At 40.2% G+C, this 23,819-nt stretch overlaps 1 protein-coding gene across 2 annotated transcripts in view; it reads right to left on the bottom strand.

Moving 5' to 3' along the window:
* Positions 1-4,585: 4,585 nt before the first annotated feature.
* The window catches only part of Kcnh7 (potassium voltage-gated channel subfamily H member 7), a 407,046-nt gene continuing 387,812 nt past the window's right edge, over positions 4,586-23,819 (bottom strand). Inside the window, exons 13-16 of one of the 2 annotated variants that reach the window (XM_050123184.1) lie at positions 19,829-20,080; positions 14,649-14,817; positions 7,617-7,809; positions 4,586-6,101 (exon numbers count right to left, since the gene is read on the bottom strand). In XM_050123184.1, the coding sequence (XP_049979141.1) occupies positions 5,835-6,101; positions 7,617-7,809; positions 14,649-14,817; positions 19,829-20,080 (881 nt within the window). In that variant the 3' untranslated portion in view covers positions 4,586-5,834. Of the gene's footprint in view, positions 6,102-7,616; positions 7,810-14,648; positions 14,818-19,828; positions 20,093-23,819 lie in introns of both variants that reach the window. The other variant, XM_050123194.1, reaches the window with a different exon arrangement.

Raw genomic sequence — 23,819 nt, 5'->3', positions numbered from 1 at the left:
CCATAGGCACCTAGGCACAAAGTAGGGATTTCTTGATATTTTTTATTGTGTTTTTGTACCACTTGGGAGAAGGGCGCCATGCCATTCCGTTGCTGTCATAACTCTACGAGGAGAATGTGGGGAGAGCTCGTCACACAACTCTATCCATCCTTCAAGTTTCCTTCTAGTTAGGGATAAGGAACGTGGTGTAGACTATGCTTCTGCACCCGCAAACAATGCAAATCAAAATGAAAACGAATACAGCTGAAGTGCTCACAGTTGTGGTTATTCCCATGTGGGAGTTTTCAAACTGCGTCATATTACACCAGAAGCAGCCCAGAGAATGTGAGTTAAGCATGGAACGCTTTGAAACCGCAGGGGTCCCCAATTATTTCACAACTCACAAAACACGTTAACTAAGGGGAGTCCCAGATGACATGAGTACACAGTTTGGGAATTAATCTAAGTCTTGACATTACTTTTAAAAGAACAGCCATGTTCACATTTCCACGCCGCACAATGAAAATATTTAATTGGGAGCACTATATTGCGGTTATCTTTACTGTGTTTGTTTACAGGTTTGATCATGACTGGTAAAAGTGATGGACTGGGTCAACTGGGTGTATAGTTTTGAATACATTTTCCATTTCTGTGATTTTTTTATTCTCATTTATAGTTATATCATGGTAGTTTAAAAAAACTCCCAGTTAGTCATCTCTCAAACTTGCACGTACTAGTCAACGAAATAATCTGTGGTAGATTTTTTTTTCTCATGCTCTTAAATGTCAGTCTGTGTCTTCTATTATATATATATATATATATATATACCGTATACTTCTATGATATATATACATATATATGTATATATATACACACTGGGCTTTAAAACAAAGTGTATTTTGCCACAAGAGAATATAATGACATTCTAGGCATGAGCGGACCTTGTTTAGTCATGATACCTAACATTTTATAAAGCATTGAAAATATTTGCCTTTAGTTTTTTAAAAGACTAACACCAGCTCAAGAAGAAACAGAAGCACGCAGCTCTAAATGAGAACATTTGGGGCATCAGGGAGAGAAGGGGCAACCTATGTAAAACCGAGAAAACATCTGCACATCTGCATTGTGGATGTGTCTATAGGTGTTGGGAGCTAAGGCAGAAGAGGTGGCCCCTCCAATCCTGTTTCCTTTTAGCAACCTCATCGTTGGCAGGGGCATGAAAACCACTTTGGGGGTTTGTTACATACTGAGTGTCAGTGTGGAGAGCTGGGTGGAGGCAAGACAGAAAATCACGTGTCAATCATTGCCGTACCACTACCTGAACACCACTGTGTGGCGCCGTGCAAGCCCCAGGATGCATTTGCATCTTTACACAGGGCCTGGTTTCCACACACCTCCATATGTACATTTCAGAGAGAAGTTCAAAAGTCGCTTGTATTTACATGGTTTTGGATACTGCGGGTCACTCTGGGCTTTTCCTCAACCATAAATGGGATAGGTAGGATTTGATTTCAGCTTTACCATGCTGAGCCTTTTGGCCATTTCCAGCATTCCACACGAGAACTCTGAATGCCCCTGTGCGACGAGGGAAAGGAGCTGGGTGCTTAACGTCCATTACCTGGGAAGGTCTAGTTTTTGTAAAAACAGAATTGTGTTTACTTTCAAATTGGACTGTATTTTGTAAAGAGTTTGAAATAGCCATGTGGGAACACTCATATCCAAGCAGACACTGCACAGTGCAGAATTCGACATTAATTCAGAGCAATTACTGTTTTTTGACCGTGGGAATCATATTCTCACTGTCGTTATTATCAATATTTTTTCTTTAAAGCTGCAGCGCTAATAGCACAAAGTTAAGGGAAGATGGTAGCTACAGTTACATTTTTTCAGAATCAAAAGCCTTCGTCATGGGAACAGCGATTCAGTTACTTAGCACTTGTTCAAAAGAAAACTTTTCTTCTTAATTGTTTTTAATGTGTTTCTTGTGGCGGCGCGCGCGGGGGGGTAATTTTAGGATATTTTTTTTTTTTTTGAGCACCTACTTTGTGCCAGGCACTTTCCTTTATTCGATTTTGTTCCTCGGACTTTTGTGAGTCAAGAACTATCATCTCATTTTTTAAGATTCAGGAGAAAACTCAGGGAGATTCACTCAGGGCCACACGGCGTGTGAACGGAAGAAGAGCTGCTAGGCTTGAGTTGGCCTGATGACAGGGGACACTTTGCGGACCTCTGTGTTTCAGTTCGCACACAGATCATGCTAAGGAGAGCTCATTGAACCAGTGCTGAGTCCCAGCCTTCACTTTTTTTTTTTTTTAAATGGGATCTGGGATGAGACCCAGAACTTTTCGTTTCCAAGTTCTGAGGTGATGTGAGCCCTGCCATCTTAGGACAGCTTGCGGACACCCCACAGCCAAGCTGTCTTCCCAGGACCTCTTGGAATGCAGAGTATTGACATGTTTATGTTACTACAAAACTGGGATTAAAAATGAAATAGCTACTCAATTTTTTTTATCTAAAGGTTTTAAATATTGAATGACAAGCCCATTAACACACTGGGAGCTTGTTTTCTGGTTTTGATTTTATCCATGAATCAACAATATAGAGTCCTCTATGTTAAATTATAGCCAGTTGCAGTTCATTTCTAGCTAATTAATCTACTGAATTGCTTTTTTCCCCCTGATATAAAGCATGTTACATATTTGAGTTACTCTTTTATATATACTGAGGATGTGATACATCTCATCCTTGCCTATAATGTTTAAATTGTGACTGGAAATTGACATTGGGATAGAAAGGTTTTTCTCCTGGGTATTTTGGGGCCATTGTACAAGTTCAAGGCCACACAGCCTTGAGCTCTAACAGGTATTAAACCTGATTCCTAGTGTCACTACACCTGACTAGAAGAGTAGAAAACTTAATTCTGAAGGCCAGTACATTATAATGGACTTGAAATTTACGTTCTCTCAAATTGGCCCCCTGCTTTCCCCTGTTTTGTTGAATTAGTGACTATTATATTAAAAGGGTCACTTCTGTCTTTTTTTATTCCTGGTTTTCTCATCAACTAATTAAAGTAGTGGACTCCCCTCTGGGATAAAATGATGAGTCTTAGAGGCAATTCTCTGTCCAGCAATTAATAGCAGCAGGAGAACATCTCAGTCAAATAAACTTTAAGACAGCATTTTTTTTAAGGGCATGGAACCGATAATAATTTTAGGTTAAAGGCAAAGGTGTTATGTCAGTGCTTCTAATTCTTCCCAAGGCAAGCTGGGCTGCTTTTAGGCTGGTGTAGCATTTAGACCCGGCCTTAGGCAGGACCCCAAGTTGGAGGTGGCAGATTGCATTTACTGTGGGTGCTAAGTAGGGAAATGCTATTTTAAAGCTATTTTCGGCTGGGACAAGGGAATGCAAATTGTGTGTCAGGATGATTGCTTTTGTTATCCATAAGTCAGTTCAAGTGTTTATCTGACATTTACGACTACGTGTATGTTTATGTTGCTTGGGAACCTTTAAAATTAATATTCTGTGGGGTAAAAAAGAAACGCTACCCAATCCTCCGAGATTTACGATTTAAACAGCAAACAATTATTCTATGTGGAGGAATTAAGAAGGGAAGGGGTTTGGATTGTGCTAGAATCTAAGCCAGCTGGATGCTTGTATACTACCCCTTGTCTTCCTTTTCCTGCATGCCCAGTTTTTATAGAGAAGTACAAATGGAGGCTTCAAATAGGCCGAATCGCATGCACGCCATGCCAAATGTTGCAGCTGAAGCATTCGCTAATCAGATCAAACAATCAGATCTCAGTTCCTCACCTGCCAAATCCTCCCTCCTTACAAATGAGCAATCTCTGGTGAATCTATCCGGAATGCCCGTGGAGCTTAGGCAGAATAGTCCTTAGGAAATGTGTTGCAGCTGCAGAAATGTGTCCCAATATGGAAATAAGATCTCTAAATCCACATCTAGATTGTTCGCTACTTACAGGACTCTCTCTCTCTCTCTCTCTCTCTCTCTCTCTCTCTCTCTCTCTCTCTCTCTCTCTCTCTCTCTCTCTCTCTCTCTCTCNATTTGGGAAGTCCATTTTTTTTTTTTTTTTCTTGTTTCAAGGCAGGGTCTCTCTGTGGTTTTGGAGCCTGTCCTGGAACTAGCTCTTGTAGACCAGGCTGGTCTCGAACTCACAGAAATCCGCCTGGCTCTGCCTCCCAAGTGCTGGGATTAAAGGCGTGCGCCACCACCGCCCGGCACCCATTCTAATTATTATACTTTGGTTGACTTCACTGGTCTTTTGCCATAAGTACACAATCACTTATGATTACTTTTCTTAAGTGAGAATAGAGCGTGCCCTATACACAGGTTTACTCAGATCAGATTGGCAAACTCTGTGACTGCTTAAAATTATATAGAGCACAGCTTAAGGTCACTCTCATCACAATTTAAATAGAGGAATAGTGTTATATGCATTTAATAAATTGCTTGCATTTGAAGTAGATTAACGATTAGTGTCAAAAGTGAAAGAAAATTCAACCATTTAATAACGTGCAGACAAACTACTATTTAAAACTCTGTGGGAACATAAGAATTTTTAGAAAAACCAAGAGGCTCCCAACAAATTTCTAGGTGTTTGTTCAGGAGAAAAGAAAGCTAAGGGCTAGTATATAATAATTTTAAGATTATAATTGAGTTGAAAATAAAATTTAACTAGAGTTTGACCCATCATTAATTGTAAATTGTATTTTTTCCTGTGTTGATTTTGCAATCCAAATGCCATCTCCTTTTCCAAAACAGTATCTAGCACTCAAAGGTGTTAGAATATATTCTTCTAATATATATGCTATTGTAAATATTTTAGGAAGCTTGTGAATGAAGCTCCTGAAGAATTTGCTAGAGCCTGTTTTATTCTCTCACTGATATTGTCCTGTATTCATAATGGTTTAGCTGAAGACAACCTGGGGAAGCAGTGCGCCTCCTCAGTCTGTCCAAACGTAGGGCAGAAAGACAAAGGTCTCTCCTCTCCTCCCACTTGCCTGTCTAAAAGCAGGATATAGAGACTCCTTATGGATAGATTGCTCACTGGCCCAGAGACTGCAGCTGCCAGAAGTTTCCTGGGACAGCTTTGCTGTTACTTCTCCAAAATGAGGGCTCTTGCTGAAGGTCTTCTAAACCTGGGCCATGAAACTAGGGCCTGAGTTCCTGAGGAAACCTCACAGGTGTTTTCTTCCACAGTGGTCTGGAGTTTATATTAATAAACTACAAATCTATTTAGAAGGAACCATATCCTTTGGTGCTTTTGGATTTAGCTTCCTTTCTAATACGTGTAAGTCCAACCTCTTTTTTATTGTTCTAGGAAATGAAGGTAAGTAACTATAAACATGTCAATAGAGAAGGAAATTCGTTCTCCAAAGTGACTAACTTCCCTCTATCCCCCCCCCCCCTTGAGATCCCGTGAGTGGAGGATCATCTGAGTTGCAATCCTGACCATTTTCATTCCTCAGTTTCTTATTTGCTGGAAGGCTTTTTCATAATCAAGCACTGATTCAGTAATAGCGGCAAATAGGAGTCTCCATGCAAGAGAAACTGGAGTTTCCTAGCATGCACATGATTTCAAAAATAAAATCAAAAAGATAAGGTGCCTTGAGATGCTGGCAGTTTGAACATTTGGAACCAAAAGCTCTTAATGTATATTTACGTCCTAACTGCTCAACTTTACCCTACAAGCTTCAATTTAGGAAAAATATACAGTACTTTTGCATATAATGGTACCTTGTGAGCCCCTGAGTCAAGTAGAGAGGATTTAAATACAAAAAGGAAAACAGCCATTAAAAGCACTTACATTGGATGTGGAGGAAATAGTACAAAAGGATTACTTTCCTGGAAGACCAGGGTCAGAGACATGCCTATGGAGACCCAGGATCCCTACAGTGCTTAGGGAAGAGTCTGGCAGAGACGGGTGCCGGATGGGATGAAGGTAGGTTTTCCTTGGCCGTGGGTGAAGCTCTACAGACACATCGCCGTCTTGTGTTGAAGGTGAAGTCAACTTTTCTTCTGAGGCTGTGTTCAGATGCCTTCCGCTTGAGGGGGATTCTTTGGATTTGAGTTTAGATTTTTCAAGGTCTAGAAATTCAGGACACTGATGGAAAGAAAAGAAAATATGCTTTCATAATTTACTCCAAAAGCTAACTAAAATGATGTGTGTGATCCAGATGTGTTTGTTTTCCCCATTCGCTGTATGTGGTTAAATGTACTGGCCAACACCTCTCTCCAAAAACAGAGCCCTAAAATTAAGGGTCTCTTATCTCAAGTGAAGAATTTTAATTTCACCCTGAAATAAGATTTAAAGGTTCAATTTAAAAAACAACAACAAACAAACAACAACAATAAAAAACTATTCACTTTGAGTTGTGTATAAGTGGGTTTTAATTGAAAATTTAGGACTGGATTAATAAATGTCTCTTGCTGACTAGTGTTATCTAAGAAGGAAAGCAACAAAGGAAATAAAACATCATTCCTGTCAGAAACCACTGCCTTAACCAGCTGCAAAGAATAAAACACGTTGTGTGTATTTCCCATCCATTCAAAACCTATAAGAGCTGAACTAACATCGACATTTTGTAAAAAGTATCATTATTTTCCTTTTGACACAGTGGCTTCTGTTATCATGTTTCATTTCCTAGAAAATTTTACATTCAGTTTCCACGCAGAAATGTACATAAGAGTGTCTATACATTCTTATCAAAATAGTCTTTCTTAGGTTCCCTTGCCCATGATGCTGAAGGAACAGAGAGGGGGCACTCTTAGACGATTAGAGTCACATATTTTGTCCTACCATAGATATTATCATTCAAGTGGTAAAAACTTAGAGATACCTGGTGGCCAGTGGGGCACAAATGTGTTTGCCACATCTGTCTGGCTGCATTTGAACCTCAGATCCAGCCCAGTTACCTGCCCACTCTTTTCTTCTCCAAGGCCTCCCTACCCTGCCTTGTGGCATTGTAGGAAATGCCAGGTTTTTCTCTGATGTACTTTTTGAATTTTAATTCACCAAGCATGATTCCTCACCATTAAAATCTATACAGTGTGCCAGTCCATTCAGGTTGATTCTTGAGTAATAGCCTCTCCTCTTAGATAACTGTCACTGTCTAGGGAAAGGCGCTGTCCTAACGCATGAAAGCACAGGATAAAGAGTTGGGTGTTGTGCACCTGTAATGCCAGCAGTGGGGAGGTAGGGACAAGAGGCTCCCTGGGGGTCACCAGCCAGCAAGTCTAGCCAAATTAGTGTCGTTGGTGCATTGAGAGAGCTGCCTTTAGAATAACACACAATGTTGCATACGCTTGTCTCAAAAAATAAGATGAACGATCTAGAGAGAAACCTGATGCTTATCTTCTGGCGTTTACCACCCACTCCCAGCAACACACAGACACACACATATCCACACACACACACACACACATATGTCATTGGTACTGTTTAAATTTTTCTTTAAATCCATTGCTTGCAAATTTTTAAGGACACAATGCAAAAACACAGGTCCAGTTTCCAGAAACTCTGAGCAGAAGCAGATAGAAATGGAAATTCCTACTTCCCAGTGTGACCCGGGAGATACACTCAAGGAGACACTCTTGGCTTTACCGTGTCCACACTCACTTGGGAGGAGGGGCTGAAACTCCGGTCAGTCTTAATGGATGCTCTGGGCTGACTGGTTCTCAGCAGCCGCAGGACAGGTCTCTGGTACTCCGCTCCTGCGGTTACCATGCTGTAGGCTGGAGGGACCACCGTGCTTTGCTTCTGCAGGAGCTGTAAGATAGTCTGGATGTCTGTTGTCATTTGGGATTCAAGTCTGCAAGACATGCAGAAAGGGGAAAGATAGTCTTAAATAGTCATGACCTGTAGGAAAGGTCAATGCTGAGGAAGCATTGGCACTACCAACAAACAGAACTATGGGTGGCCCTGAACAGGAAAGACAGGAGCGGGAAGAAAGACTCTCTCCTACCAAACCCTTTCTGTAGAATGAATTACTCTGACTCAGACCATCGATTTCTTATGCCCATACTAACAGGAAAATAGGGGTTATGTACAATAAGCTTTATTTCTACAAAACTTTATTGATTTTAAAATATAAATCACATTTAGAATACTGTGACCAATAATTGTCTGATTTTGATTAGGTTTTTACTCTACTATTTATGAACTGTTTTCGCCCTCTTCACAGAAGAACTTGGTAACCCGTTTCTTCTCTTTTGTATTCATTTTTTTATTTTTAGTCTATTGGTGTTTTGCCTGCATGTATGTCTGTATGAAGGTGTCCGATCCCCTAGAACTGGAGCTACGAACAGCTCTGAGCTGCCATGCAGGTGCTGGGGATTGAACCTGAGTACTTGGGAAGAGCAACCAGTGCTCTTAACCACTGAGCCCCAGTAACACATTTCTTTACAATGACAGCACCTCAGGAAAACTTCTTATAGAATTTGTGTTTTCACTATGTGCTGGCTGATCTTATGTCAACTTGACACACAAACTAGAGTCATCTGAAAGGAGGGAACCTCAGCTGAGAAAATGCCTCTGTAAGATTGGCTGTAGGACATTTTCTTAATTAGCGATCAATAGGGGTGGGTCAAGCAAATTGTGGGTCCTGGGCAAATGGTTTTGGGCTCTATAAGAAAGCAGGCTGAGCAAGCTATGGGGAGCAAGCCAGTAAGCAACACTCCTCCATGGCCTCAGCTCTTGCCTCCAGGTTTCAGCCCTGCTCGAGTTCCTGTTCTGACTTCCGTTGATGATGAACAGTGATGTGGGAGCATAAGCTGACTAAACCCTTCCCTCCCCATCTTTCTTTGGTCATGGTGTTTCCTTCCAGGGACAGACAGTAATCCTGACTAAGACACACTATTTGACCTTGCCTCTCTCCCCTTCAAGGCAAGTTCTATATGTGAGTCATCATACTTTCTTTTTTTAATTATTTTATTTTAATGATTAGCGCTCTTGAACATTAAATACCTTTCCTATCTCTGGTTCAGAGCTTTAATATTTCAGAGACAGAAGAAACTTCAAATTTAGTCGCTTCTATGACTCATCTGGCTTGCACAATGTACAAACAACCATTGCTCTCTCCAAAGCCCACCAGTAGCCAACCATTCATTTTAAAATAAATTTCAAGACCAAACCACACAATATAACTGGTTTGTGCCAGGTCCAAAGGAAACTCCAGTTCCCCAAACTCTAAAAGGCAGTCTAACTATCCGGGAATGAGCTCAACCTGGATTACAGAGGATCTCTGGCAGTCAGATAAAAAGCTAGCGTTCCTCAGCAACTTGTGGAAACCCAGTCCCCATCTGCCATAAGGAGTCATTTCCCTTACTTCTGGCAGAGGAACATAATAGCTTCCCATTGATGTATAACCTCCAGCACATATTGCTATATCAAGGTAGCCTCAGGCTCCCTCAGTCCCTACTCACAGTACTTGTTATATACCTCAAGTCCATGCTGACTTTCCAGCCCTTCACACTTCCTCCTGTACCGGAAACCCCTCCAGCGGATGGACTTCCCTGCCCTTCCTGCTCATCCCTCTCATAACCCAATGTTTCTCACTCCTCTAACTCCCTGCCATTTTCAGCATGTTTTCTCTATCCCCTATCCCCTGTTTTCCCATTTCTTGCAGTTAGCCCCGGTCATGTCTGTTCTTCTGCTCTGGACTTTTCCAGATGCCTCTGGCTGGTTTCTATCTCAAAAATAAATCAAAACGAAGCAAAACTAAAACCTTCCCCCTTAACCACACCTCGGACTACTCATGCCAGCGGCTCCTGTCACATACATCTGCTCTTGCATACAGTTTATTCCCCGGTGTGGATGGCTTAAGATACCGGATTTGCACCATATGCCTTATTTGTGCCTATGATTTACCATTGAATTAAAAAAGAGAGAGCTGTACATCTTAGAACTATTTGCCCTATTAAATAGATGTATCTATGGAAATTAGTTTTGTTTCAAAAAATGAAAATCTGGGAAACCTTAGAAAAGCTACATGTTATTTTTAATTTTAATTCTAAGATAGTATCTTCCTGTATAGGGAGGTCAGACTAGCCTAGCACTTTCTTCTCAAGTCTCTGGAGTTGGTGGAATTACAGGTGTGCCAGACAATAGGTTCTTTTTACCTCTTAATAGTAACATTAAAATCTTCTTTCGAATTAAAATATATCCTTATAGATTTTCTTTCATTAGTAAATATGGCCAGAGAGAGCCTTAGTATTTTTCATACCAATAGCTTATAAAATATTTCTGATTGTGGCACATAAATGCCACAGCTGCATGCTGAAAATGAAAAAATACAGTTCACCTAGCAGATGACTAAATGCCTGATGTAATTGTGGTCCAAATTCAATAGAACCGAACGATTATTTTGTTGCTATGAATCGATTCCTCATCTCATACTTTAGGTTCAGTGCAAATTATGTCTGCATCAATAATTCTTCCCCCGTTTAACTCATTCAGAATTATTCTGTCCTGGGGCGAGACAGACCAGAGGTCTTGTATTCTTGCTGTGGTCATTTCAGGTTTAACTAGAATTTGAGCTCCTTGATGGAGATCCCACGGAAAACTCCCCAACTCTATTTATTCCAGGAACCCAAGGTTAGGATGGCCTAGGTCATTTAGCTTCTGTTAAACTGCCTGTTTGTGAGGAGCCCCTCCCGTTAACCGCTTGTCTTAGCTTTTGTTATACTGCTTGTTTCTGCTACCGTCCCTCCTGCAGTCTGTGAGATGCCAGGGCGTGGTTTCTGCCTTTAAAAAGCCTTGTGTTTTGGACAGTAGGGGCCACACCTAGGTCTCCCAAACACTTGGATGTGTTTCCAGCTGGCTTGAATGAAGAGTTTCAATTGGCTGTATACACTGTGTCTGAGTGTGTCATCTTTGTTGAGCTCCCCTAACAACTTGTCTTTCCCCCGAGCCCCGAATAAAATTCTAAATTCAAGCTTCTTCATGAATATGTCTACAAATTTAGCCTATTAATGATGACATCGAAGTAGTGAATGGATTGCATGATGCTCTTTACTCTGGTTGCCAGGATACACTGTTGCAGGTGAAATGACTTATCTGTGGCTATTGGAGTAAAAACTTCACCGACAAGTCACATTGAAGATATTTCTGAGTCTGTTAAAGCCTTTGTCAAACAGTGATAGTCTTTGAGGAAAAAAAAAGTCTCTTTAAAATAGGTTCTATTTAAATAACGTCGATGCAGACACATAGGCAGCTAGCTATATGCCTGATCGTTGCCGGCTGCGGCTGTGAGTGGGACTTCTCACATGGAAGGGGAAGTAGCTGGTTAATAGTGACACTGGACATGATTTGTGCTAATACTACATACGATTAGACTTTCTCTATCAACTTGACTTGGCTGTTGCAAGGAAATTTTGCCCAAGGAAGACAAGCCTAGGTCAGGAGCTGGGTTTTATTAGCATAGGAATAGCTACGACTCAGCAAGTCTTGACTTCCTCCTGATCAACCTTCATCAAGTCTCACTAAGTCTCGCTTCTCTTCTCCTTTGAATTCCAAAGCAATATGTGATGAATTTTGTGCAATCCTACTTTTTTTTATCTTTATGGTTTGGATCTAAATCGCTATCTCCAGAAGCCTTATAAGTGTAAGGATTAGTTTCAGGCAGGTTAATCATGGAGAAGTGATTGGACCACAAGGGTTCCGACCTAATCACTACGTGAACCCATAGGTGGATTTGTAATTTGATGGCACTCCCGGGAAGCAATGGAGACTGTCTGAGTTGGGGCCAAGCTGGAGGAAGTGCATCAATAAGAGTGTGCCTATGGGGCATGTATCTTGGTGTAGGCACCTTTCTGTTATCTCTGTGTTTCCTGGGTGCCATGACATAAGCTGTGCTCACCCTGTTTTCCTTACATCATGTTCTCCCTCGCCCCATCGCCCAGTAAGTCACAGAAGACAGGGTCTGAAACTGAGCCAATGCAAAACGTGCCTCCTTTGGAATTGCTCCTCTAGGCTGGAAAAATGAGCACAGTTCCCTTCCTTGAAGGCCCAGACTCCAAAGTCCCGTAAGCATTGTACTTCGGTGTGTCCTTCTGAGACTTGATGTATGTGACTGTCCCTCAGTCTCCTTTCTTACATTATTTTTAGTGCTTTACAAAATTATTCTTTTATCTTTTGTGATTATAATATAATTACGTCATTTTGTTTGCCCTGCCTCCCTCCAAACCTTCCCATATACTTCTTTCAAATTCATGGCCTCTTTTTTTTCATTAATTGTGTTTATATACATATATGCATATTATATTATGTATACACTTATATTCCTAAACACCTAAGTACGATCTTGTGTATATGTTTTCAAAACTTTCAAAAATGAATTCGGTGTTTGATATTTGGGTTGGGCATTTCAGCAAAGGAGAGTATGGTAATGGGCGTCTGCACAATGTACAGTATTTATTTTCATTTTGTGCCTAGGGTCTATTTGCAGAATTATAAAGGAGTCTTTTGAGAATAAGTAAAGTACTTTGAAAGAATAAAGGGAATTAAACATAAGTCCAATTTTTCTCTGTTTTTAAAACACAAAACAACCCAGCTTTAGATATATTTTTTTTTTTGTTAGCATAACATAAAGTTGTAGAAAAGGAGACCTGCTCTCAATCAGGCTTGACATTAGGTGGAAAGGAGAGATGAGACACCATGAGGAGTGATAATTGAAAGTGAGCTCATTATAGACAGAACACGTGTGAGGACCAGAGTCCGGATCCCCAGAACCCACAGGAGAAGCTGGGCAGATGTGGCTGCCATCTGTAATCCCAGCACTCAGGAGACAGAGAAGGGAGATTCTCCGGCAAACCTGGATAGCTATGGTAGCTAACGGACAGCTTCTGAGTTCAGCTGAGGAACTGCGAGTGAAGAAGTAAGTTAGAAAAAAAAAAAATCAAACCGGTCTCGTTAAAACCGGTCTCGCTGAACATAGCGGACAATGAGGACTACTGAGACCTCAAGAACAATGGCAAAGGGTTTTTGATCCTACTGTACCTATTGGTTTCGTGGGAGCCTAGGCAGTTTCGTGGATGCTCACCTTACTAGACCTGGATGGAGGTGGGTGGTCCTTGGACTTCCCACAGGGCAGGGAACCCTGATTGCTCTTTGGGCTGACGAGGGAGGGGGACTTGATTGGGGGAGGGAGAGGGAAAGGGGAGGCGGCGGTGGGGAAGAGACAGAAATCTTTAATAAATAAATAAATAAATAAATAATAAAAAAAGAAAATGAATATACAAAAAAAAAGATTGACACCTAGTGTCAACTTTGGACCTCCACAATTGCACACGTGTGTACGTACACAAGCATAATCCTCACACACGCATCCTCATACATTACATATATACATATACATATTATATAGTATGCACATATTTGCATACTATATAAACAACAGAAAAGAAAGTGAAGGACATGGATAATCGATTGTAACAGTAAACAAAGCAGTCCTTAATGTGGTCGTGGAAGGCAAACACATTGCTTTGTGCGTTCTGCAGTGGAAAGGCCACTGACCACACGTTTTACATATTTTAGGTCATCTTATTTGTGCTCCTTAGTCAAGCAGCACTGAGCATCCCTGGCAGCCTGTTCAAATGTGGACTCTGCAACTCCCAGCCCTTCTGTCTTACAGTTGCACTTCTGCAACTTACCCAGCCACCCGAGTGCATATTCAAGCTTGAGAAATTCTGCTGTGGGATCAAACATTTGCAATTCCCCCAACTTTGTATATATCTAGGCATACTATATAAATATTTAAGAACATCTACATAAACCTTAAGCCTATATAGCTTAATTGGCCATTAATGCAAAAATGTGATATAGTAAGGAAGATGGGTAGTTATGAAAGAAGTGGAAAGAACTTGCCATCCTGGTAGCTCTGGGTTGTATCATCAGGTTTCAGGTAGCATGCCTTTCATCAGGCTTATAGGAAATGCATTAATTGCCCACATTTGCCTCTCTTTAATAAATCATGCTGTGGCCTTTGAGATACTTGCCTTCTAGTATACGTGAAGGTCAACACCGAATAAAACACATTTCCAAACACACTCAGGGCAGCTATCAGAATCTTCATTTTTCCTAGAGTTTTCTTTTGAGGCAAGGCCTACTACGTAGTCCTGGCTGGCCTGGAACTCGCTATATGGATCAACCAGTCTCAGAACTCAGAGACTTGCTTGTCTCCTCTAGATGTTTTTGACCAATTTAACTTTAAAGAACTGAAACAGTATTGAATAAAGCGTTGCCTCTTTCCCCAAACTAAAATTATTCCTCATATTTGTCTAGATCAAGGGAAGGGGTTGGGGGACCCAAGTCTTGCTTTAGCTTGCGATGCTTTAAAAACATTAATATTTTTGAAGTTGATTTACTTAATCATTTTTTCAAAATGTCACAGCTCAGGGTGAATTCAGGAACAACAACTAAATAATATACAAGAATTAAAAGAATGAGGTTGCCTGTTAAGAAGTCTAATGTAAATTACTTTGAGAGCAGGAGGCGTTTTAACGATAACAGTGCAGACGGTACATGAACGGAATGGTAAGCTAAGGGAGGGAGCTTGGTGGCAAAAGTACCCTAAATTCCATGCTCCTTGGTCTTCTTTATTTATGTGATGTACATACATAAATTCCTCTTTGGCTTCAAATGCTCATTTACCTGTTGAGTTGTTCTTGAAGTAGATCTAACCTTTGCTCCACTTCCCCATAGGTGAGGTCACTTTCAGTCTCAGAGATCCCCCAAGCAGCTCTCTGAAGTCCTGGCGGACTGCTTTCTTCAGGCTGAGCCCTGGCAGGCTCTCTTTCCCAGCTGTGTGCATCAGTGATATCTGTGGGAGAGAGCAAGACAGATGTCAGTTTCTTTGGAAGTCCCTTGGAGATACAGTACAAAGACCCCTGCAAGGCAGACTAGGCGCATCTCCAGGCATAATCCAAGACAGAGAGAAACACAGGAGCTCAAAGACATGGCAATCACCATCTCCAGTCTGTCGCAGAATCTTAACCTTAAGCTGTCTAGCTTACCTCCCCCATCCCTTTTCATAGGGTTCACATTCTACAACAGGTCATAAGATTTTTTTCCCCCAGGTTATGATTTTTTTTCCCATCTTTTTGTTAGTGCTGAGAAGACATGGTGGACAAATTCAAATTGATCAAACAACTACTATTTAATCGGGAGAAGATAGCAAGTTTGTTTGCAATGCTTTACCCAGAACGTAAGAGTGTTAGCACCCCTACACGTAAGGTAATTTCCACACATCATGGTTCTGCTTGAGCCCCAGTAGAAGGTCAGGAGGGCACTGTGGGTCTTCTGGGTGTTTGGGGAAGTCTTAAAAGTCCTCTGCTGCTCTTCCATGCTTTCAACTTCCTTAAAGGTTCTTTTGTGCTACATTTAATATAGTCACATTGCTTTCTAGAATTTTCTTTTTGTGAACCTTTATTATAAATACTTTACGTTAATATACTTTAAAACAAACTTCTTATGTGTTCATTTCTACTTTTCTGGTGTGCCAAGTGTTAAATTCCAGATTCTGCTAAGCGTGAGGAACTGACGACAAAGACTGTGACCCTGAAGAGTTCAACTCAGAATGTCCGTGGTCATTTGTCATATAATGATTCATTATATAAGTTATATTTTTCATATAATGATTCATTAACCTCTGCTAAAATCTCCAAATATATACTACTTTCTTCCTCATTTTTGTCAAGAAATTTGATGCTTTGAACCCACTTTCTTCTACAAAATGTGTGAAGGTTAAGGAAATAAAACCAGTGAAGAAATGCAACTGGACTTGGGAAATTATCTCAGGAATAAAGAAAAGCAAATTTTTTCCTTCATGGGAGAGCCGGTGGGAGGGGAGATGTCCCTCAAGTGGTTCTTCTCTTTGCTTCCGAACTAGCTTTGGGTCATAGAATGTGGTTCGAAAGACATTTTAAAAGAAAGTCTTGACAAATAGCTATGGTTAAACGGCAAGGAGAGTTATTACATAAGATATGGAATTTACATCCTTAGCTATTTTTTTTTTTTTAAAAAGGACTGAAAGTAACTAAATTGGGCAGGATTAGCGATGAGTCTAGAAATAGGGAACAGATCTGTGAGACTTCCTTTCCTATGGTTTCTCTGAAAGCACTCTGGTGGGGGGTGCCTTGTACTCCCCCTTTCTGAGCAGATGACAAAAAAAATATTCTTTTTCCATGGGTTTTCTCTCCCTATCTTTTATCACTGTGTGTACAAAAAAAAAAAAAAGTCTCTAATGATGTGCTTTTTATTTCTGTCTCAGTAGGGGAGGCTATAAGGCAGGAATTAGCATAACCAAAGACAGCAGGAGAAAAACAAGGCCAGGTTCCTTGTTTTGTGGAAATGGCTAACAAACCTCAGAGACTTCTCTGTGACGTCCAGAGGAGGCTCCTGCTTATGGCATCTGTAAAGCCCGCAGGATCTTGGTGTTCCATGCTTTTCTACAGTGTCCGTGTATCGCTTATTTTTTCCCGTCTTACCGGACAGGGAGAAACGTGAATACAGAAGTGACAGGGCGATTTTCCTGGAGAAGTATGCTTGGTTGTTCACAGACATTTGCACCAGTTTAAAATGCAGCCCCACAACCGAGTGCCTTGGTAAACTACGTTTCCTACTCTGTGTCGGTGATGCTCAATCAGCGTTGGAGAACGTGCGCAGGGAGCTTGGGGATGCCAGGCACCGGCCCCCTCTTGATTCTCAACAGCCAGTTCTTGCAGGGACATTACTTTAGAGAGGTTGAGAAGTGATAGCAGTGAAGGCTATGCGGTGTCCTCATGAGCTCGGTGCCAAGTAACCTCACTGAATTTCTGCCTCTGCCTAAGAGCCCCCTCCTTCCCCAATGACGTACCACATTGATTTTTAAATGACTCTGGTGAGTCGCCTGCAGTAACTTATGGAGGATAGTGTTTTTCTTTGATGTTTAAGAAAAGGATTATCTTAGCAGAAATGAGTAAAATGTGTACTGTGAGATTGAGGCTTCCTTCATCACAACTTAATTTTTAATTGAAATTTAGAGATATATTATTAATTTGATTTAATGGCAGAATGAAAACTAAAGAATTCAAAGGGGGGGAAACCCTGGTTGATTGTCTTAATCAAATGAGCATCCTTGTAGACACTTTCTAAAAATAGCTCAGACGGTATCTGCACTGGTTGCCTTGGAAAATGTTGCCATAGTTGCAAGACACATTTCTGCAAATGGATGAACAGAGGGTAAACCTTCATTTTCAGAGTTCACAGTTTCCCCGGAGTCTACACTTGACCTCAGCACTAGGAAGGCCAGAGTCAATTTAATTTTTTTTCTTTTAAAGTTTTGCTGAAATGACCCCTTCTTTGGGATGACAAGTCTCAGAATGCAAGGGAGTGAAACTGCCTATTGACAATTAAACGAAACAGTCAGAACCCAGCAGTTTGATCTGCAACAATTATACCTACATTTACATATCGAAGCTCATTACTAATACACAGCCTTGCACTTTGAAAGTTTCTGGGGAATGATTTTTTTTCAGTGAATCAAGTTTTTAAATTCTTCACTGTAATTATATTAATTAGTCATGTTCAATGCATGTCATCTTGACTGAAGCTTTATGTTATCAGTTCCATTTGTCAGTAGGCATCCATATTTAGCTATGCATTATCAAGATAATTGTTCGTGACTGGAGTGTGCATTTCATTATGAATTTTTGAAAACATGGATGTTTGGACACGTTAAAATCTCCTGAAAATATAATTTGTTGAGCTCAGAGAAGAGTTAATTAAAAGTTGGAAGAAGAAAAATTATAAAACGAACGGCGTTTGAATTCACTGTCAGGGAGAATCATTATAAAGTCAAATAAAATCTCAAAAATATCTTTAATGACTTGTCACTTGAGAGCCTAATATTTAAGAAGAAAACATGTTTTTACAAAAATCATCTTAGAATCATTTTGTCCATAGTAGGTATTGTTCAGTGAGTTCTTCAGAACTCTGGCTTCCTGGATACAACCTGTTTTCTATTTTTAGTCCTACCCAGAATCCATTTTCATAAATAACTAAAATGGGACATTTGGTAATCACATCTAATATTCCATTCTTCCACTGTGATGAATGAGATACTATTTCCATGCATTCCATCAAGATTTTAGGCTGTCTAGAGGACATTTGCATATATTCTGAGCTTATTGCCGTGTGAAATCACGACAAAAGCTTATGTGACACGGTGGGGAAGATAGGGAAAGGAACTCTGGGAAGTTAGCAACCCTCGCCATCTTGTCTCAACACACTTGGTGGTTGGACATTCCTGCGGAATGATGGTGATGACGAGGACTGCCTGCCTTCTCAGGGACGTAGTTTTCTTTCCTCCTAGCAAAGAATCCTGCTTTTCTTCATTTATGTTATAATCTTTTGATGCTTCATAATACCGTCTTTAAAAAGATTTATTTATTTTTATTATGTGTATATATGTGTGTGCTGCTTGTCTGCATGTGAAGACAATGCACATGCATGGAGAAGCCAGCAAAGGACAATGGATTCTCTGGAACTGGCATTACATGCATTGGTGCACCACTGGATGGATACGGGAGATAGAAACCAAGCTCAGGCACCTGGTAAGAGCAACAAGTGCTCTCAAGGTCCTAGCCAGCTCTCCAGCCCTGGGAGAGGCCTTTTCAATTTCCACATTTAAATTAAATAAGTAAATAGTTGGAAAATAAAAACCTAGCAGAAAATATTAAGTAAAACTTAAGATTCGATCCCAGAAAATTTTATTTACAGTTTATGGTTAAATAATCATAATCAGTTGATTAGATAGCATTGATTCTATCTTAAAGATGAAGAAATTGGACCCTGAGGTTGATCAAGCAATTTGCCTAAAGTCATATAGGATGGCAGAGCTAATTTTTATAATCCAAGTAGTCTGATCCACATCTCCAAGTTCACTTAAATAGCAAGATCTAGCTAGATGTAGAGATCTGGTACACTGATTTTCCTTCAGTAACATTTTTAAAGTGTTGTTTCCTATCCTTTATCATAAAATCTGAAAACGAAAGCACACTTCTCAGTTCTTGTGTATTTTCTACAACAGATCTTGCATATTTTGTTACTCCTTTCGAAGGAGATATGAAACAAGAATGGTCACAAGAAGATGTTTTATTTCAAGATATTCCTCATCCTCATACTTCACAGTAAAACACAATTATGTTTGGTTTACATTGTATTATAATTGGATGGAGCTTCTATGTTATAAAGTTATTAAGGCTGAAGTTAAGAATTGGTACTGAGGATGAATATAAAAAAAACTTTAAGCCGGGCGGTGGTGGCGCACACCTTTAATCCCAGCACTCGGGAGGCAGAGGCAGGTGGATCTCTGTGAGTTCGAGGCCAGCCTGGTCTACAAGAGCTAGTTCCAGGACAGGAACCAAAAGCTATGGAGAAACCCTGTCTCGAAAATCCAAAACAAACAAACAAACAAACAAACAACAACAAAAAATCCTTTAACTTGCTAGCTCTCAGCAAAGAGCCTCTGATCCGTCCTTCCTATAACCAACAAACTGCCAATAGCGCTGTTCTTCTTAGTCTTACACTAAGTTTAATTGGCCATAAAAACTTTCCAAACTAAAATTTAGATATAGGCAAACCCTATAGGCCATCATTCTTTCCCCCGTGGCTTTGTAGTTATTTTCCAAGAACTACAGCTCCCAGAATCCCAGGAAGTCGCCCGGTCTAATGTGGGGCATACAGGTTAACTTTCAGTCTAACGTCAGAAGAACCTGGATTCGTGCAGTTCTTCGGTTTTGAAAAGCATCACTTTCCCATCTAGTGAGGAGAGACTGCTGACGCTCAGTTACCTTTGCAAGAGTGGCTTCTTTTATCCACGTGGATTCTTCCTGAGGTGGGCACTGTTTCTTCACCGTGGAGTCGGGTTGATTTCACCTTTCTTGGAGTAGAGTCTATGGTTCCCAAGAAGAGTGGCTTTTGTTCATCATCGATGGAGGAGATGAAGGACGACGACCTGCTTTTCCTTTCTTCGAAGGGCTTCTTGGAACCCTGATAACGCCTTATTGTATCTGTGGAATCGTCGGGATCATTCGTGCTGTTTTCTTTGCTAAAATCTATCAAAGAGAGGTTATTTTCATAGTAAAAAAACAAATGAGGGACTTTGTGCACATTATACTAAATGGCTGTAAGCAAACTGCTGTTTACTCGTGGAAAAATGTAGCTGTGCGGAGGCTGCTAAATTCAAGGGTTATTAGCTTATCTTCACTAAGTAAATCACTCATTTCAAAATTTAAAGAAATCAAGCAAGAGTGAGTTTATGTGGAAGAAAAATGATACGAAAATTAAAAATCACACACAGTCAAGTCTTATTTAGTCTTAGAATCAAGCATATTATCTCTTGAGGAAAGTGGAGAGAGACTAGAGAAAATGTGTCCTAATTCTAAAATATCACCAACGATACAGCTTATTTTTTTTTAACTTTTATGCCATATCATTGGTGACAATCATTCACACATTGTAAAGGTCAAATCTGGAAGTCACTTCAGGAAAGTCAGGCAGGCGGAGTTTCAACCTTAGCTTAGTAAATGGCCTTGACAATTTAGGGAGTTTGCTTGTGTAGCACCTTGCAAAGGATATGAAGCTTAACTACAGTCATTGAGGTAAGCTTCTTTACCTAATTACACCAAGGCCACTGATGCCTACTGACTACTTCATAGAGAAATGTCAGGATAATTTGAGCCCCAAAGGTTGTTGTGTTAGAACATATTTCAGCCAGAAAAACTCAGAAACAAATCTCCGAACTTGTTTCTATTAGTGTCCTGGGGAGAGAGTGCAATTCTCCATCTGGTTCCTGCTAATAACCAACCAACAAAACTCCAAGAGGTATATCATTTTCTGGAGAAATTTTGAAGCCTGTGTCCCTATCCTCTCTGGGCCTGATGTGTTCATTTCGTTATTTATAGAAGGCCAGATGAACAGATTTAAGGCCACTCCAGAGAAACTTCCAACTGCTTTTCAGAATTCCCATATGGCAGAGAAATGAAACAAGGATCCTCCTTTCCCTCTTTTTTAAACAACAACTTATAATTTAAAAAATAAATATTAAAAGCCAGAAAGCAGCTCAAGGTAAAAATGGTCAGTGTTTAAAAAGTAGTTTCATCTGAAAGTATGTGGTCTGTCAGTCTTTAGTCTAGCAAATGCAGAGAACCTAATGTATTTTCTTAAGGCATCTCACTTGTTCGGCCATTCCATCAATGCTGTGAACACCGCACATCCTCCCGCTGGCCAGCAGGACAGTGACGACGACTACTTCAAGATTCATGGGTAGCCACTCAACTCTCAATCTATGTGTGAATATTCTGATCAACACATGCAAATGTCCTTCTCTTCAGGATCATTGACCCAACTCCCCATAGGCTTCCAGACTTCATCCTTCTCATCTTTCTCTATTTTCTTTATCTGTTCTCTTGAAGAACCTTTGGAAAATATCATCAACATTCTCCCCCTTTATGAGCACATCACTTCAATCCTCAAAAAAAACAACTGTCGTCAAATTTATTTTAGTAAGTTTGAGAAAAGAATAAAAGCTTAGCTTTTCTAAGTTTTCCTGTTTCAGATTTCCACAGCCTGGGTCTCAGTTTCACTGTTCTAAATTCTCACAGCCTGGGTTTCTAGTCCCAATTAACCCTTTTGTAATTAATAATCTGGGCAGAGTAGTATTTGTATCAACCCAAGCTTCCCATCCTCTTATTATTGTCATTCTTTGTAACTGTATCATGGAGTTTCTTCCTAGAGGAACCAAATTTAAATTAACCTAACCATCTATTCATGTGCCTCGTATACAAGTGTGGGTAATTATCGTCGAGACATATCACCGGCTACTAAGCTACGTTGTCACATTTGATATGTAGTGTTCTGTAAATTTTCAAATCCCTACATGTGGCTGTCTCAGCAGTTCAGAGGATTTCTTGATTTTCCAAAGGACCCAGGTTTGGTTCCCAGCATTCACAGCCATCTATAATGCCAGCTTTATAGACCTGACAACTTCTTCTGACCAGCTTTGGCACAAGGCACGCACATGGTACACAGACATACAGGTAAACACTTGAACACATAAAATAAAATAAATAAATCTTTAAAATATTAAATCTCATACGGAAAGATGTTCCATGTCACCTTCTACAAAGGCCCAACATTAACTTACTAACTCATGGCTTCCTTTCAGTTGTTTAGACATAAGATATTGGTTAACATGAATGAATTAAAACAGGCTGATTTCAATTTAGGAGAGGTACACAGACTGTGATGAGTAAAGAATTACAAATATTTAGCTCAATAGTTCAAAAATTGCCATTTATTTCATACACATAGGACTTAGCTCTTGTGACAATTAGTTTTTTTTTTGTTGTTGTTTTTTGTTTTTATTTTTGGTCAGCTTGACATAAACTAGAGTCATGGGGGAAGAGGAACTGATGTGGGAGGTCCTTCTTTCTATGTGTTAATTTTATTGGTTAATAAATAAAGAAAACTGGCTTGGCCTGTAGCATGGGAGGAATAAGGTGAAATAGGGAGAAGCAATGGATCCACTGGAGACAGAAGCTGGGAACATTACCTGGTAAGCCACTGCCACGTAGTGATACACAGATTAATAGAGATGGGTTAAATTAATATGTAAGGGTTAGCCAATAAGAAGCTAGAGCTAACGGCCCAAGCAGTGATTTAAATAATATGGTTTCTGTGTGATTATTTTGGGTCTAAGCTAGCTGGGCAGCTGGGAAGAACAAGCAGCCTTTTACAACAAGGGACTGGCCTGTGGGGGATTTTCTAGCTTAATTATTGATGTGGGAAAACCCTGGCCACTGTGAGTAGTTCTACCCTTGGGCGGGTAGAACCGGTTTGTATAGGAAAACATGGAGCCAGGTGGTTCCCGGGTTGTATAGGAAAGTAAACTGAGCAAGCCATGGAGAGCAATCCAGTAGGCAGTGTTCTTCCCGAGCCTCTGCTTCACCTTCCTGTTCTAAATTCCTTATCACCTCTCCACGCCTCAATGATGAACTCTAAACTGTAAGCCAGCTAAACTCTTTCCTCTCCAAACTGGCCCAGTCTTTTATCACAAAAATCCCATTAGCAAGAAGTTCAAGCAAATGAATCAAAAAAAAAAAATGGAAAAAAAATTGATGTTCTTGAACGTTTCTGCATTCCACTAGATTATTGCAGTCTGTGTGAACAGCTGCTTTGAGAAAGCCCCCTCCAAACAAGATTTTCTGTTTAATACTAGCTAAATTAAAACTTCATTTTATATCATAGAAAATGGAAATAGAAATGACAATCTACGTGTAGACTGGAAATAGAAACTGTCATGTTTGGTCTGGTAGCTGACAGGTGTAATCCATGTGACTGAGCTGTTGGCGTGCACTGTTATTAGCCTTCCAGTACTAGATTTTGATGGCCTGTCCCATTTCTGCCTCTCTGTAGAGAAACTGATTTGATGGCCTTTAAGCAGGATCATAAAATGCCTTTCTTCATTCTCCTCCTATTCTGCATAGGTATTCCAAATATTGAAGATAGATGGTGATTACATTCTGAAACAAATCTGAGGATATTTATGTTTTCCCCTTGTGTATACACTAGATCACATAATCGCCCATCACTATCGTTTTACAAAGAAGAATTCTTTTCTGCTTGTTTAAGTTGATCCCTGTTTTCTGAATCAGAGGACCATAGGGCCAGCAGAGCCCTCCTGCCCCCACACAGGACATAATTATACAGCATGTGTGGCTTTCCTTGTAGGTAACTCTGTAGCTTTAGGATGAATTCGAGTTAATGAAATTCAACTTTTTG

Source organism: Alexandromys fortis, unplaced genomic scaffold (genome assembly GCF_014885135.2).
Source record: "Alexandromys fortis isolate MF-2015 unplaced genomic scaffold, M_Fortis_MF-2015_v1.1 scaffold_8_9099976_23576923, whole genome shotgun sequence".
In the NCBI taxonomy this organism is placed as follows: Eukaryota; Metazoa; Chordata; class Mammalia; order Rodentia; family Cricetidae; genus Alexandromys; species Alexandromys fortis.
Note: the sequence above shows the minus strand (reverse complement) of the source record. Positions and strands in the feature narration are given on the sequence as shown.